The sequence below is a fragment of the Urocitellus parryii genome, chromosome 4 (assembly GCF_045843805.1).
Source record: "Urocitellus parryii isolate mUroPar1 chromosome 4, mUroPar1.hap1, whole genome shotgun sequence".
Lineage (NCBI taxonomy): Eukaryota > Metazoa > Chordata > Mammalia > Rodentia > Sciuridae > Urocitellus > Urocitellus parryii.
The window spans coordinates 16,699,888-16,716,534 of record NC_135534.1 but is presented as its reverse complement, the minus strand read 5'-3'; the positions used below and the strand labels follow the sequence as shown (position 1 = coordinate 16,716,534).

The window sequence follows — 16,647 nt, the reverse complement described above, 5'->3', positions numbered from 1 at the left end:
AAAAACAGAACTACCCAATATTTGGAAATGTATGTATTCAATTTATGTATTTAATTCAGTACTCCCTGTCTTGTTTTGTAGGATTCAAAAGTTAGAAGAGTAAGAAATTTGTGTAATGAATTTAAAAAATTCTTTTAGCATATATCAAAAATTAAAATATATATTTTATATAATTATATACCATAATAAAAATTGAAAATATATATTATATAACATTATATAATATAAATAATATATTATATGTATAATTATATATATATATATATGTATATGTAATTAAGGATGACTATTAAAGATCATCACAATTGGTAGAGAGGGCACTCCAATGGCATGTTGTAATGGGGGAGAGAAATTAGATTCAACTCTGGAAAAAACATGAAAAAAGATGGAAATGACTCTGAGGAACCCTCAGGATAAGGGAGATTCTAGCTAAATTGAGCTAATAGGATTCTTGTTGAATATGGACCATGGTGTTATATATGAATCTATAATATGTATTTATATATCTTTCTATATCTTTCTCTATATTTATATATTAGGATTCTTGCTGAACATAGACAAGGGTGAGAGAAACAAAGAAAGCCTTTAATAAGAATATTCATCCTAAATTCTTATATTTGAATTTAAGATAATACACTTATCAGCTGTGCCCTGAGCCAAAATATTTGAAACACCTGAACTATTTTTATCTGAAATGTGAGTTCATTTAACCTACATCATACTGTCCTTGCAAGGATTAATGACTTATTTATAGAGCAACTTTTAGTATCTTGCCTGTATCATGATAAGGAATGAATAAATAAATGTTAGACAATGTGATTAGTGGCAGCACTATCATTCTGTTCATAAACTGTATAACATAAATAGTTTGCAGTTTTGAAAAGCAGTTTAATATCCACTCTTAGTTTATTCTCCAAAACAGTCTTGTGCTATAAGCATCCTTTTAATTTCTTAATTGAGTTTCAAAGTTTATGACTTTCCCAAGAGGACACAGGAAAATGTTAGAAAAGCCCAGACACAAGCTTAAATCTAGTTCTAAATTCTTTTCTCTCCCATGAAGGTTCTTGTCTCCCAGAGGAAAGTGCTTCCAGGTAGGTGAAATAGCCATCCCCAAAGAGTCCTAATGGTCTCAAAACACTTAAAATACATACTTATTCATTAATCCTAATGAAAAAGTGTAAACTTTGTGTGTTTGTTGATATTGGTTTCGTTAATATGTCCCCATGAAAAAGTTTAGAAACCAGTTATTTTAACAAGGCCCCTAGAAACTGATTAGTGAGCAAACCCACTTGGTAGCCGATACGGCAGGGAATTCTCTCTGCAAGGAAGAGTTTTATAATAAGACCCAGAGAGACTGTTTCATCATCAACACACAAGCAAACTCTGGCTTCGGTTTCTCTTCCCTTAATGATCAGTAATTATTTAATTTAAAAAAAATTTTAAATGAATAATGAAAGTTACAGGTAATGACACTTTTCCTAATGTTGTCAGATACTCAGAATTTTTGATGTCTGATTAGAAATAGAATCAATAAGCTAACTCATTTCAGGTCATATAGTATGGGCAAACAATAGAGACTTGGAGGCTCTTGAATTCTGTAGTGAGATATTGCATATTGCCTGTATCAAATCATTTGAGAATGTGATCATTGCTTTAAGTTTTTCAAATTCTGTGACAAACTACAACTTTTATCACGGTTACAATTTTGACAGGTACTGTGATTTGAAGACCCTAGTAGAATGCATTAAAGGAAAATTAGGAAGCTTTTTTTTTTCTTTTCTGTACAAAGTAACCCAAGAGCCAACAGCTAAATTCCTACTCACTTGGAGGTAAAAAATAAATATTGAATGTGGAGGTCATATATTCTAACATTGTAAGATGGCATTAAGCCATATCTGCTCAATTTGGATAGAGATAATGGTCTCTGAGCTGCAATACTTAATCAGATTATTAGGTTCTACTTATTTGATAGAATGGATTATGAATCAAGCTAAGATGAAATGCTTATGAGTATGTTTTAATTACTTTTAGAAATGAGAAGCCACAAAATTGCATTGCAAAATGTAAGTTACTTAAAAACAAATTAATTCACTCTAGTGAAAATTGTAAAAGTAAGCTTACTTGAAGGAAAATATGAAATTTTCAGTTTAAAATATCATTAAAATATCAGTGAACTCATTTTATGTGGCATGTGTCTACAATTGAAGGCATATGCAAATAATTGCTTATGTTATGCCATATAATCTTCTGCAATTTAATGAGAAAGATTGAAACTAAACACACTAAGAATTAACAGAATATGGGGAAAGCCTTACATTGCTTTGAGTTTAGAATAAAAATAAAGGCAAAATGAATAAATGGAAATCAGCACAATCAATGATGAAGGGCATGTGTAGCAAGAAGGGGAACACTGCCTTCTGTTTCCAACCAATCACCTGCACCCATTATTCCTGCTATTCAGCTTTGTTTTCTGCATGTGCAAATGGAGAACAAAAAAGGCTATTTATTATAAATATTAAAACCAGAAATCAGGGGCAGGGGTGTAGTGTAGTGTTAGAGCACTTTCCTACCATGTGCAAAGCCCTGGGTTCAATTCCTGGAAAGGCAAAAAGCAAAGGAACCAACAACAATCGCTGAATCAGGAGTTGTTTTAAGTGTCAGTTCATGTAATTTGTGAATGTCTCTCACAAGATGTCTAAGTACACTGAACCAATATTAGCATGGTTTCACACTACCAAATGTGATTCAGTTCTTAATAATCCTCATGTGTTGTGAAAAGAAATGATATTACCAGAAAGAAAAATGGACATTAAAAATGCTATCTGAGTATTTGGGATGAACTAAGTATTAAAGGACTTGTGTAAGCTATGTGAGGCTCTGGAAAAAATCCCAGCAGTGAAAAGAGAAAAAAAAAAACAATAAACAAAACAAAACAAACAAACAAAAACCAAAATACAAGCAAAAAAAATAAAAACTCCAAATTCTACATGGTAGAATTAAATAACAAAAATAATATATAAATTTATTGTCAATACAATGTACCTGTTTGCCTGATATTTTTAAGGGGTGAAAATTATTCTTATTAATAATTTTGTTTTATTTTTTGAATTTATTTGTATAATTCAGTAAAGTAAGACAAAAAAGGCATTTCTCAATATATTTTAAGAGTATTTAGCAAAAATTGAAATTTCATCATAAAAAAAATTCTAGGAAAATATCAAATAAGAAAAATGTTAACATAATAATAAAGATGATCTGTCACAAATCAGTAGTGCCTGTCATATTTAATGAAGAAAAACTTGAAGCAGCCTGGCACAGTGGTGCAAGCTTGTAATTCTAGCAGCTCAGGAGGTTGAGGCATGAGGATTGAGTATTGAAAGCCAACCCCAGCAATAGCTAGGTGCTAAGCAACTCAGTGAGACTCTGTCTCTAAATAAAATGCAAAATAGAGCTGGGGATGGGGCTCAGTGGTCGAGTGCCCCTGAGTTCAATCCCCGGCACCCCCTCCCCCAGAAAAAAAAAAAAGAAACAACTACATACATTATATTTTTTTCCTAAAACTCTAGTATAGGGATCCCTGTGAAGGTTGTGGGCAACAAGAGAAAAATAGAATAGGAATAAATATAATAAAGTAGTAAAGGAAAGATGAAAAAAATTTAAGTTCTAGCAAAGAGGTGACAGTTTTCCTATTTCTTCTGTATGATCCAAGACACTATTAAAGCTAATAGAATGATAGTAATGTGGTCAGTTGCAAAAATACATATACATATATACATGTATTTAATAGTTCATCATGTATCACTGTCAATCACAAAATAATGTTGACTAGAGTAAGGAAAAGAAATAACAAAATTGTTCTAATAAAGTATAGACATCTAAAAAGTTTGCAGTGAGATATTTTAAAAAATCATAAATAATAAATAAGCATAGCATATTTTGTGAAGTAGTACATCTGATTTTTAAAAAGATGTTGATTCTACCCTCGAGCTAAATTATGAACATGATGCAATTGTAATTAAATTGACTATGGATTTTTCATTCAGAAAATAGACTCTAAAACCATATTCATGTATATATGTTTGTGAGGATGTGTGTGTATATAAACACTGTAAAATACAGTGGATGACTTTGACTGTAATGTTTGGAAGAACAGAATATTAAGCAAGGAACTGCATTGCCTCAGGGTAAGGCATTTTTAAACTATAGTAATCTTAGATTGACCCAAAAGAGGGAAAAAGCTCTATTAATATATTTTCATAAAAATTAAAGAAAGAAACGAGGCTTGTAGGGGTAATTCAAATAACATCATTATTGCTTTAATTCCTATTCAAATTCATATTGCAACAAGAGTATTGATCTTCATTTGTGGCCAGATTCTTTCATGATATAATTTCATAGAATCAAATAATTTTCCTTCATAATTAAACATAGTTTGGAATAATATATTTCACTCTGCATTATTATGGACCTGCCTGACCAGAATCTATGGTATAAAAACATGCATCTTAACTATATGTACTCACTGTTGTGTCTGAAGGACATAATAGCAACATATAGTATTTGAAACACAAAAGCTACTCAATATTTTGAATAAATGGGAAAAAAATAGATTAACCATTAGATAAGACTGATAAACCATTATGTGAAAAAAGAAAAAAATCAAATATATAATTTGAAATCCTTGATTTATTTCACATAGTAAAAAAAAATTTGGATTGATTTCATACATATATTATGTATGCATATGTAATATAAATATACATGCAATGCATATATAGCATACATACAAAGCTCTAGATAAACATTGACATAATATTTAAGAAATGTCAAGAGGTGAAGGAGCAAGTCATAATGGTATCAGGAAAGAGCATTCCAGGTAGAAACAAGTACAAATACTTTAAGGAAGGTATTAAGGGATTGAGAAAGTTAGGGACCATGCCGGACTTTATGGGCCTTTATAATGACTTTTTATGTCCTACCTCTAACTTCCTTTACTAACGAGATTTCCTGAATTGGAAAAATACCACGAACAGATATGAGTTCAGAATTTTTTCCTGAAGCACATTCATTTTCATCATTCTTCACATGAGTAAAACCCTTTTTTACCTGAGTTTGTTAATCATATCACCTATGATATGATGTACTATTTAAAGGAATAGAATTAAAGTTGTAGCAGATGACTTGAGTTTGGATACATGGCACTGAAAGTATTGACCTGGAAGCTCCTACCCAATCAATGATAATTAGCTGCTGGCTTTCAGTTTCCTTTCCAGTTTAGTGTTCTGATAAAGGGTGTAGCAGGAAGCAAGGAAGTAAATTTCTGTATATCCTTGTGTCAGTTTATGTAATTGCTGGCTCTCCGTCTGTAGGCTTGATGCTAATCATCATTTCTCACTTTGCCTCTGACCTCTGCTTGATTCACAACCAGTAACTTCTTGAAATTTCATGAGATATTAGTTTATGCACATGACTGGGCTAAGGGATGCCAGTATAGCTGGGAAAGATTATTTCTGGGTGTGTCTGTGAAGATGTTTCTGGAACAGGTGAGCATTTGAACAATCAGACTAAAAAGATTGCCCTCACCAATGTGATCAGATTAAATTCAATCTGTTGAGGACTTAGAAGGAACCAAAGAATGGAAGAAGAGTGATTCTCTCTTGCTTCTTGACCTAAAACATCTATCTGTCTTCTCCTGAACTCACATGCCAGATCCCAGTTATTGGGCCTTCTGTATCTAGGACTTAGAGCAGCCTACCCCATTAACCTCAGTCTCCAGTCTTCACCCTTAGAATGGGACTTAGATTGTCAGGCCTCCTGATCCTCAGGTCCTTGATTCCACACTGAATGATGCCAACATTGACCATTATTTCTGGTCTTTCTGTACAGGTGGCAAATTATGGGACTTCTCTGCTTCCATAATGGAATAAGACAGTGCCTGTAATCAGTCTCTCTACCTATCTATTGCCCATTGGTTCAGTTTCTCTAGAGAACCTTGACTAACACATGTAATTACCATGTCCTTTAACAGGACATTTTCACTGTACCAATCTGAAAGTCAGGATCAGTTTTTAAAAGTTCACACTCACTTTTGGTATCTTATCACAGGTATAATGCAGACTTATGTCTAAATTACCTAAACAAAATTGATTTCCACAAACCCTTTGAAATTTCGAGCGTTTGAAGAAATTACTATTTAATGGAATAGGATAGCTTGAAACCAACTAATAAATATGGGTGCTAATAGAGCCCAAGAAGCAAGCTGTGTTTGGGTGATTTTAAAGCAACTTCAACATTCAACTGTAATGCATTAGATTTATTATTTCATTTATCCATTCTAATATTTGATGTCAATCTTGCACTTTGTATCATGCGACATCCTTGAAGATCAAACAGGAACACATTTTCTGCTTGACAGTGCTTCCTGATGGTTTGCTGAAGGAAGCAGGTAGCAACCAAATAAGCTACAAAATTTTGAAGTTCTGAATGAAGTGGTGAAGCCCTTAGAGAGTGAACATGCCCAAGAAGAGTACTGAAGCAGTTAGTATGCAACAATGCCAGCAGAAGTCTGAGCTACTGCAGCCCCAAAGTGACTTCCAGAGTCCCATGAGCTGGGAAACTTGTATCAGGTATTGAAGGATGATTGGAGCACGTGTGAGAGAAGGTGGTACCAACAAGCAAATTATATTTCCTAAGCCTGATTTTAAAAAGAGAGAAATTATCAGGCTTGAAGTTTTGAGAAACCTACTAGACTCTATAGTAAATATCACCTTTGCCTTATTAGTCTGTCAATGACAACATTGGTTTGAAGACAGTTAATGTTTTTAATCTGATTAATTCACTGGGAAGAATGCATTAAATTCTACAATTTTTCACTCTTAGTGTATAATATAACCTTGCATAAATGATGGTAGAAGAGTGAATAAATGAGTGAGAAAAAATGTAATATGAACTCTTTTCTTGATCATAGTGAACCCCTGTTCACTGAGAATCCTCCTGATCCATGGGGTAGGAATATTACATGCACCATTGTACTAGCGGCCTTATCCTTTTATGAAAATATCCTGGAGTGATAACATGACTAAGAATAAGCCAATCAGATGTTATTCTTCTTGGGAGCCTGGAATTCAAAGTAAATTTGAGCTGATCACTTATTTTGCTTAAGTGAATTATAGAGATGAGACTTCCTTGTGCTGTGAGAAACGGAAAGGTGGTCTGAAGAGAAAGAAAAATAAAATAACTCAGATAAGAAGAATCCATGTGAACTCAGAGATAGAAAATAGTAAGGCTCCTACAATGGTAGGGGCCCAAGTACTCTTTTAGTATGAAGTTTCATTGTATTTTTTTCTCTTAACTTTCATAAAATATCACTGCAATTTTATGTTCAAAAGAACCTTTGTGAATATTTTATTGACTGGAATTGGATTATATATAATCAGAGTTCTTTCCAAATTTGTTTGAATATATTATCAAACTTAACTGATAACATAAGATTAGAAAATTTCATAACAGACCTATTGGATCTTAAGTATCAATTCAATCATGTACCTTGTAGAAAATAAAAAACTCAAATAAATGAAAGAGAGGTGGATAATATATAAGAATTATGGGAAGATTCCTGACAAGCAGATAGAGCCTCTAAAAGTTACAGTATATAATATAGGAGATAAATGTGGTACATTGTATAGACATGTAATATATACATAACATGCACAATATATATGCATGTATGATAAGTTTGTGTAAGCATAGGTGTTTGGGTGTGTGATTGGCTTAGAACAATGTTGTGTTTTATGACCTCTATTTCCACACCCCAAATTTTTCCCCATATTGACATATCACATAGAATATTGTCTGCTAAGCATGTTTTTCTTAAATTATCTTTCAAATTTATTTAGTAACTCTGAAAATGAAACTTCATATAACCACAAACATGATAAATCAGAAAAATTAATAAATAGAAATTAACAAAAGTTCTGTAAGTAATGAAGCATTTAAAACACCAAACTGTGTACTATGGAAAACATCTCATGTCTTATATTTGAATAAATACTGCAAAACATGACTGTTAAAATTCAATCAGAAAATTTTGAAAACCACAATAGCTTTAATCATTCCAAGTTATCACACAGAAGATTGTATGATTAAATATAAATGTTAGACCTTATATGAAGGAACCAATATTATATCCCACTATAGATTTTTAAAAAATGTTTTTTTTTATATTTTCCTCACCCAAGACCAAAATCATCATTAAAGATTTGCAGCATCTCAATTGCTTCTAAGGCAATGCATTTGAATGCCACATAATGGCTTTATATATCATTAACTGATGTTTAGGGAAACACACTTATATATAGTAGAAAATTGAAATCCTTAATTGACAATATCTAATGGCTAGCCCTCTAAAAGGAAATGTTTGATCATGGTTATTTTTTTAGTTTTCAGTCTATGGCACTAAATAGCTAAAAGAACTAATAACTCAAAAATTTAAAAAAAAAAGAACTGGGAGGGAGGGAAAAAAACTCACAATGGTAGGCAATAAGAACTGAACTAAACATTGGCAATGTCAGTAGAATTGAAGTTTATTTACTCTTTGAAAAGGGATTCCTGTACCTCTTTCACTGAGGAGCTTCCTAGATTTGGTACAGTTATTGTAAAACCAGCAAGCAAGGGAAAAAGTGTTTAGATAAGTTTGAGGCCTTTCCCAGGATAGAATGGATGATGATTCACCCTCCTGCAATGTAGCCAGGAACCCAAAAGAAACCAGTAGCAATGTGGCAACCAAGCAGAAAGGAAATGCACTGGTTTTCTAAATCTACCATAACAATGTGCCACAAACTAAATGGTTTAACATGAAAAACATATTCCCTTGCACATTTGGTGGCTAGAAACTCAAAATCAAGGTATTGACAAGACCTTGCTGCTTCTGAAGACTGTAGGGGAGAATCTTTACTTTTCTCCTTTTTTTCTGCTAACCACAGCTATTTCTTGGCATATGGCAGCATAATTCCAGTCTCTGCCTCCTTCAACAAGGGCTGTTTCCTCTCAGTGTGCATCCAAACTTCTCTCTTCTCATAAGGTCATCAGGCACAATTGATAAAGGACAATCAGTCACTACACTTCATATCAACTAATGATATATCTAATAACCCTCTTTCTGAAAGATTCATTGAGATATTCTTTGAGTCAAAACGTCAACATATATTTTGCAAAGACACAATACAATTCATGATAAGCAATAATAGATTCCCTCCACTTGATAATTAATGTGTGGTACAGAGGAAACAGGTGTGAATTCCTAAGCCCCAGAAAAGAGCTTATAAGTGTCTGGAAAGGAAAGTGAAGAGAAATAGCCTGGAAGTTGGAACAGGAAGGATTGATGTATAATCACCCAATCTGTCAATCAGAGGCCATGACAAGTTAGAGGACTCCACTAGTGGCAAGGCAAAAGAGATGCAGACTAATCTGCAGTTTTCCCTAAGAAATGGTAATATTCACAGTGGAGGTGCTCAGAAACATGTTTCTGAAAAGTTCTGTAAGAACACTAGAAGGGAGGATTAGTGTACTCTAAGTAACTAGTAACTAGTGAACCCCTGAATACTGCAATATACAAAGATTATATAACTTTCTCATGTGACAGTGTGAGACAAGGTTTTGAGTGAGGTAATTAGACCCTCAATATGAAGTTTTGAAGTCTTGTTCTAGGCCACTTCAGTTTGAGGGTGAGGAGCGGTGTGTACTGGCTTTGTTGTTGATAAGATAACTGTTTTATTTTATTTTATTGTTTGTACTAGAGCTTGAACTCAGGGGCACTCAACCACTAAGCCACATGCCCAGCCCTATTTTGTATTTTATCTAGAGACAGGGTCTCACTGAGTTGTTCAGTGCTTCACTTTTGCTGAGGCTGGCTTTGAATTTATGATCCTCCTGCCTCAGCCTCCCAAGTAACTGGGATTACAGGCATGTTCCATCATACCTGGCATAAGAAGATAATTTTTACATGTTATAAATAATTTTCTGTTCACAACTCAGTGATAAATTTATAGTGACTAAATAATAATAATAATAATAATAGAGAACATGGGGCTCAGATCTAGCTATACTTCTAGTACTTCATTTCTAAAAGAGCAAGTGAAATAGTGGAGATTGAAGAATGTCACTATCATGACAATCACCAGAAGTAGGGCTTTTAAGTGTCCTCTTATGAAAGCAATCTCTGCACAAATAATTGTTGCTTGGGCAGCTCTAGGTTTTTACTTCACCCCAACTCTTTAAAAGCAAATTTGTATAATTTGAAAATAGAAATATTGCAAACATAATTTCTGTACAAACCAGTTCTACTCTTTTATCCTGTTCTCAGAATCAACATATTTTAAAGAGCTATACTGATTTTCATTAGATGCACTCTAAGTTGTTGGGGAAGTGGCCCATAGTAAGTTGGCAGAGATAACAATACTTTGTGCACTTGAATTATGCCACATCATCAGAGACATTACTGACATTTATGCTACTTACTTCTCAGATTCCTTCTGCACATACAAAAGTGTGCACCCTTTTAATTGTATCAGAAGTTACCTGAGGTTAAACTCAGTCATCAGAAAACATTTCTCCTTCACATTTGACCTTATACTGATAAGCATCAAGGATCACCAAAAGTACACAAATATATATATTACCTAAAACAGGAACAGTAGGTAAAATAAATAGACTGTGAATGCACCAATATAAGTAAATTAAAGAGTGCATTTTAAAGAATTTTTAACTAGGCCAAAATGTGGCACCATTTTGAAGTGGTACATTTGAATGCACAGCCACTTGAATGGTTGAAAAATTCTATCTACTGACAACTGGATTTGAGTTGCTAATTGAGATTCAAAGAATACAATATTAATGAGAAAAAGCTGGAAGCAAACACTTTCAAGTAATAGTAACAAGCAAAAGCATAATGTAATGATTTCAAAGGATAAAAGTTAGATTTTAAATATTAGAAAATCCACATTCATTTTATTTATTTATTTATTTATTTAGGTACCAGGGATTGAACTCAGGGGTATTTAACCACTGAGCCACATCCTCATCCCTATTTTGTATTTTAATAGAGACAGGTCTCACCAAGTTTCTTACTGCCTGTTAGTTTCTGAGACTGGCTTTGAATTCACAGTTCTCCTGTTTCAGCCACCCAAGCCACTGGAATTACAGGCCTGCGCCACTGTGCCCGGCTCATTTGTCTTTTGATTATAATGAATGTTGAAAATTCTCTTGTACAAGATATTTTACATGCTGACATCTAAAATTCATATTAATATCTGAACCAAGGAATTAAGGTGGAAAATGTTGCATGGAAACACAAATAATTAACTGTCAAATATACACACTAAGTCTAAACCTTATGACTGTGATAAAACATTATTTGAAAATTCTGAATACAATTGCACTGATAAAAACCCATCCATTATGTATGGGATCAGCCCCATCAAATTTCTATGAATTATTACTTTTTCTGCTGGGGATATGAAATTCACATGAAATTTAAGATGAGGAAGTACATATTACCTGAGGTTAAACTCAGTCATCAGAAAACATTTCTCCTTCACATTTGACCTTATACTGATAAGCAGCAAGGATCACCAAAAGTACTTTGGTACTTAAGAAATAAAGTTCAACTGTAAAAATGCTCTTCCAAATTAACATTTATTTTCTAAAGTCGTAAGTAGCTCCAACAACCACAAAAGCATAATTTTACATCTACTGTGAGTGGTCCTATGAAAATTTCAAAATTGTGCTGTATATATACAATAAAACATGGTTAATTATTAGATTTTATGCATAAGGTAAATCATGACTTTGTTGGAATGGATCTTTTAGTGTATGCAAGAGTTTTATTAGATAGTAGTTTTTGAGCAAGGAACTTTATGATTACTCATACATCACAGAACTGACACACCATTTAAATACCTATTGCAATTTTACTGCCCCAAGTTGACCTTGGCAATTGCTTTGTGGACTGCCTCTTTCACATCCTTGTTCCTCAGACTGTAGATCATGGGATTCAGCATAGGAATCACTGTAGTATAAAATGCAGCCACCATTTTGCCCTGTTCCACAGACTCCTCAGTTGGCCGCCTGAGGTACATGAATATGAGGGTACCGTAAAACATGGAAACAGCAGTCAAATGGGACCCACAGGTGGAAAAGGCCTTCTTCCTCCCATCAGCAGAGCGCATACGCAGCACGGCGACAACAATGAGGGTGTAGGAGATGAGGACCACTGACAGGGAATACGTGAAGTTAATTCCAGCAATAATAATCATTGTGAATTCTTTGATGCGCACTCCTCCACAGGCTATCTTGATGAGTGGAGGATCTGCACAATAGAAGTGGTTGATTTCAAAATTTCCACAGAAGTATAAGCCATATGTCCATAATGTGCATATTAAACTCACAGAGAATCCATAGACATAAGGCACAGAGATGAGCCGAACACACACAATCCTGGACATTTTACTGCCATAGAGTAAAGGGTTGCAGATGGCCATGTAGCGATCGAAAGCCATCACTGCCAAGATGTAGACCTCCACGTGGACGAGGGCAATGAAAAAGTAGCACTGCACCAAACACCCCACGTAAGAAATAGTCTTGTTCTCTGACAGTAAGTTTTCTAGCATCTTGGGGGTAACATTGGAGGAGAACCACACATCCACGAAAGACAAGTGACTCAGGAAAAAGTACATAGGACTCTGAAGCTGTGGGCTGATGCTGATCAAAATGATCATGCCAATATTCCCTAGGAGAGTGATCATATAAACCACAAGGAACACCACAAAAAAGAGTACCTGGAGATCCCGACGTCTGGTCAACCCCACAAGAATAAACTCTGTTACATCCGTGAAATTTGGCATTGCCTTAACAGAGACCCAGTCTGTGCTGCTATGGAGAAATTCATTAAAATGTGAATATACTTCTTTATTCTTAAATGTCTTGAATTACATTTACCTTTATCCTACCTACACATTATAAAATGCAATGAAGATTTTATCACTATATGAAAAATGGATTAGGAACATAACAAGTCCTATATTTTAAATTTAAGTATCCCTGTAGAGTGTTTTCATGACAGTAGCACATTTATATTGGCTCTTCATAAGTGTGAAAATAGGTAGATGGAAGTTGTGGGATTTGGTTTTGAATATAGCTGAAGTCATAGGCTATTCTATGTAAAAAATTCTGACCTTAACTAAATTCCCATATTCTCTCATTATCAAAGTTGGATTTGATCCTATTTCTGAATGTTACTACTCTTTTTTTTTAATGTGAAATATGTTAAATATAGCATCAAGGCATTGCAAGAAATATGAGATAATAGTACTATAATTTTAATCCCTGTCAAGTACATATATTTCTTTTTCTTTACATATAATCATTAGCTGAGTAATAGCAGAATTATTCTTATTTACCTTGGAACTCTTATAACTACCCAATTCAATACTTAGTAATTATGTGTACTAAGTATTCAGAAACTGTCACACATAATTTTTTTAAAAAGTGTCCTGATCTATATAGCAGCTTCATAATTCATACAGGAGCACTTCAGATCACACATTAATTATTCCAATAATAATAATAACATTCTCTAAGAATTTTCTAAATGCAATTGTTCCAAGTTGATAATATTTGAAAGAATGCCTACCTTTCATGATGGTACACTAAAATATTTGCATGCAGTTTCCTTTAAAACAAGTTCTGTCAACATGTCCACGTTATAAATTAAGAAAGGAGACCTTAGAGTAGGGTGGACTATATACGCAGTAGACCACTGCTTCTCCACATTCCTCCAGGTTTTTATTGGGGTCAGATTGCAAGCGACTTCTATGATAAAACAATTTATTACATAGATATGTGTCCTTTATCCAAAAATCAAGTAGGTAGATTTTGTAATTGATATATAAGAAATCTAATTTATATTTTATAAACTGCAATTTGTTTTCCATGAAGTTGTTTAAATTACTGGATTCATGGTCCCCACTGCCTCAATATTCCCAAATCCATTCATCTATATTTTAAAAGCATCAGAAAATCAATGGTCTAGTAAAATAATTTGATAGCAAGTAAATCTATGAATAAAGACATAGTTTTCTTTTTTTAAAAAAAGCAGGAAAAATTATAAGACTTGACTGCATGAATCTGTTTGCAAAAACATATAAAACCCACAGACCTACCATGAGCAGAAGATAACAGCAAATGGAAATTTCTCAGTGTTTATAACATAATCTTGAGCATTAGAAGCATTGGGAATATCTCTCTAAGGTACTGTCTAGGTAATTATTAAAGAAATAATGACTAAAATTATTTAGAAACATCTCAGGGGTAGAAGTCAAGGATGTTGATGGGAAGGATATTCTTAAAATAGAGATATGAAAATACTTGATACAGTGACATAATTTTTCTCCCACCACCACAAAAAGTTCTGTTTTTTTTTTTCATTCACGCATTAACAGTGATGGATCTCAGTAACATTGGTGTGCATTATATGAAGTGCTGTGCATTTACTTTCCTTCCTCTCATGCACCTGAAGTGAGGAGATGGTGAAGCCAGAATTAGGCAGATAGGCAAGAGTCAGATCCAGAGAATGGAGGAATTGAAATCTTAATTCTTTCAGAGCCCTTCCTCCACCCAATCAAGATAACCTGCCCCTGCTCCAACCTGTCCAAGGAATTGCCCTCCCCTACAGGGAGTTATAAAGTTGTTAATTAATGTGACCTGGGCTGCTCCATCCTGCCCATCCCCTATCCATCTGCTTCTCAACTTTTGGCCATCCCAAAGAGCATCTCCTGGGCCTAGTGACATATGCAGGAAGGAGAGATATAAAGGGAAGAGATCAAGAGAACAAAGGAAGCCTAAGACATATTTTTAAAAAGGCAGACCTTCTCACTTCTTGGGATACCAGGATACCATCTATGGCCCCCTTCTCTCTCCCTGGAGACGTCTATATTACCCTTTTTTAAATAAAACCTGATTTATATGCTTCCCTCGGTGTGCTTCTCTAATGTTCAACTTGTGAGGAAGCAGAACTCCTCACAGGTAACCAGCAATATCAATGGGATATCAACAATGCATGCATGCATTAAGTGTTGCAATGTACATAATAGCAGGAGCTGGGAGAAAGAGGGTTTATAGTGGTCATAGGTGAAGAAGTCGATGGATTTGGAATTTAGAAACATCTGGAAAGTAGAAATTACTATTTTACACTGTGATTGTGATGATCCCAGGTACCACAGGAGAGCTCTTACCCCACCACCTCTTACATAGGAAGCACATAAGAATTCACATTATTTGTACTTTCCTACTTTCATAGAATTAAAAAGTATATTGTCACCTCAATGAGACTGTGGATAATTTTATCTTTAATTTTAAGCATAAAAATATGCATATGTAAAATAATTACTATGCTACTTATTTTTAGGCCCAGTTGAGATAACTAACAAATTAAAAAATTTTAAAAATCTACATTATTGGTCAACTCTAAACTCTATATTGCCTCAATTCAATCTGGGAAATTATTGACAAAATTGTGCAAAGACAAATTTTTTTATTCATCCTTCAGTGCTCAAGTACCCAGTACTCTAGAGTTTCTTCTCATTTTTTTATAGATAAAGTCCATTAAAATAACTTGCTTGATCAAGGAATTGTGACTTCACAATATCTCAAGAACATGTAGATTTTAAAACAAGACAGTATACGTACGTGAATTACATTTCTTCAGTGGTGTATTTTCTTCACAATAATTGCAAGTTATTTTCATTTATTATTTACCAGGTTTAATTAAGTCAGTCTGAAGTGAGGTACAAGAGGGATATCAAGTTCTGTTAATATTAGTTTGATAGGAGGTACTGTTGCCAACAAATAGACCATTGTAACTAACTTTCTTCCAGATGAATAAATTTAAGAGAATAACATATCTTGATACAGATGTAAGAAACGTCACATGGGAATGTCCATTTAATTTATTTGGTGGATTCTGATGACCATGTGTTGACAATGCACTTAACCCACTAATTCTCCCCACTTTTCAGTGAGACTGAAGAAAAGGCAAGACATGAGCAATGTGCTCTGTCTGATCATTGCAAAGTTAGGGTTACAACATGAAGGTTACTGGAATCCTTGAAGAGAGACTTGCCAATAAACAAGGAAAACCTAAAAAAAATGATTAAGTACAATAGTATTGTGATTTTCAAAATAATAGTCTCTGAGAGACCCATCAACCACAATTAAGGAAGATTAAACATGCAATAATCTCCCAACTATCATTGAGCATTGCCCTGAATAGAAAACTGGCCTAAATATACTATTGTTTTTCAAAACAAATTAGTTGTTGACAGGGAAAAATGAACATTTCACAAACTCATCAGGAGCTTATTTGAATAAGAAAAACAAAGTGTATGAGATACAGCTAATTATAATTAGATGGTGATTTTAAGTAGTTCACACATAAACTTTTGTGCAAGGGATCTTTTCAATTTGTCACTTTATTACTTTTGAACTAATATTGAATGTGCTCATCATCAAGAACAGGTAAATCAACTGAAATTTTTAACAACTTTCATTGCTTTCTGTTTTCCCTCTTCACCCACAAAAAGTCTTTGGATGAAT

At 33.8% G+C, this 16,647-nt stretch overlaps 1 protein-coding gene across 1 annotated transcript; it reads right to left on the bottom strand.

The window, feature by feature from the left end:
- Window positions 1-11,966: 11,966 nt before the first annotated feature.
- Or5m9 (olfactory receptor family 5 subfamily M member 9) lies at window positions 11,967-12,899 on the bottom strand. The gene has a single exon (XM_026380450.2). It carries the CDS (start codon window positions 12,897-12,899, stop codon window positions 11,967-11,969), a length of 933 nt encoding a protein of 310 aa, XP_026236235.2.
- Window positions 12,900-16,647: the final 3,748 nt, after the last annotated feature.

Bases quoted from the DNA above. Each gene is read 5' to 3' on its own strand.
- Or5m9 (XM_026380450.2), bottom strand. From the start codon at position 12,899: ATGCCAAATTTCACGGATGTAACAGAGTTTATTCTTGTGGGGTTGACC.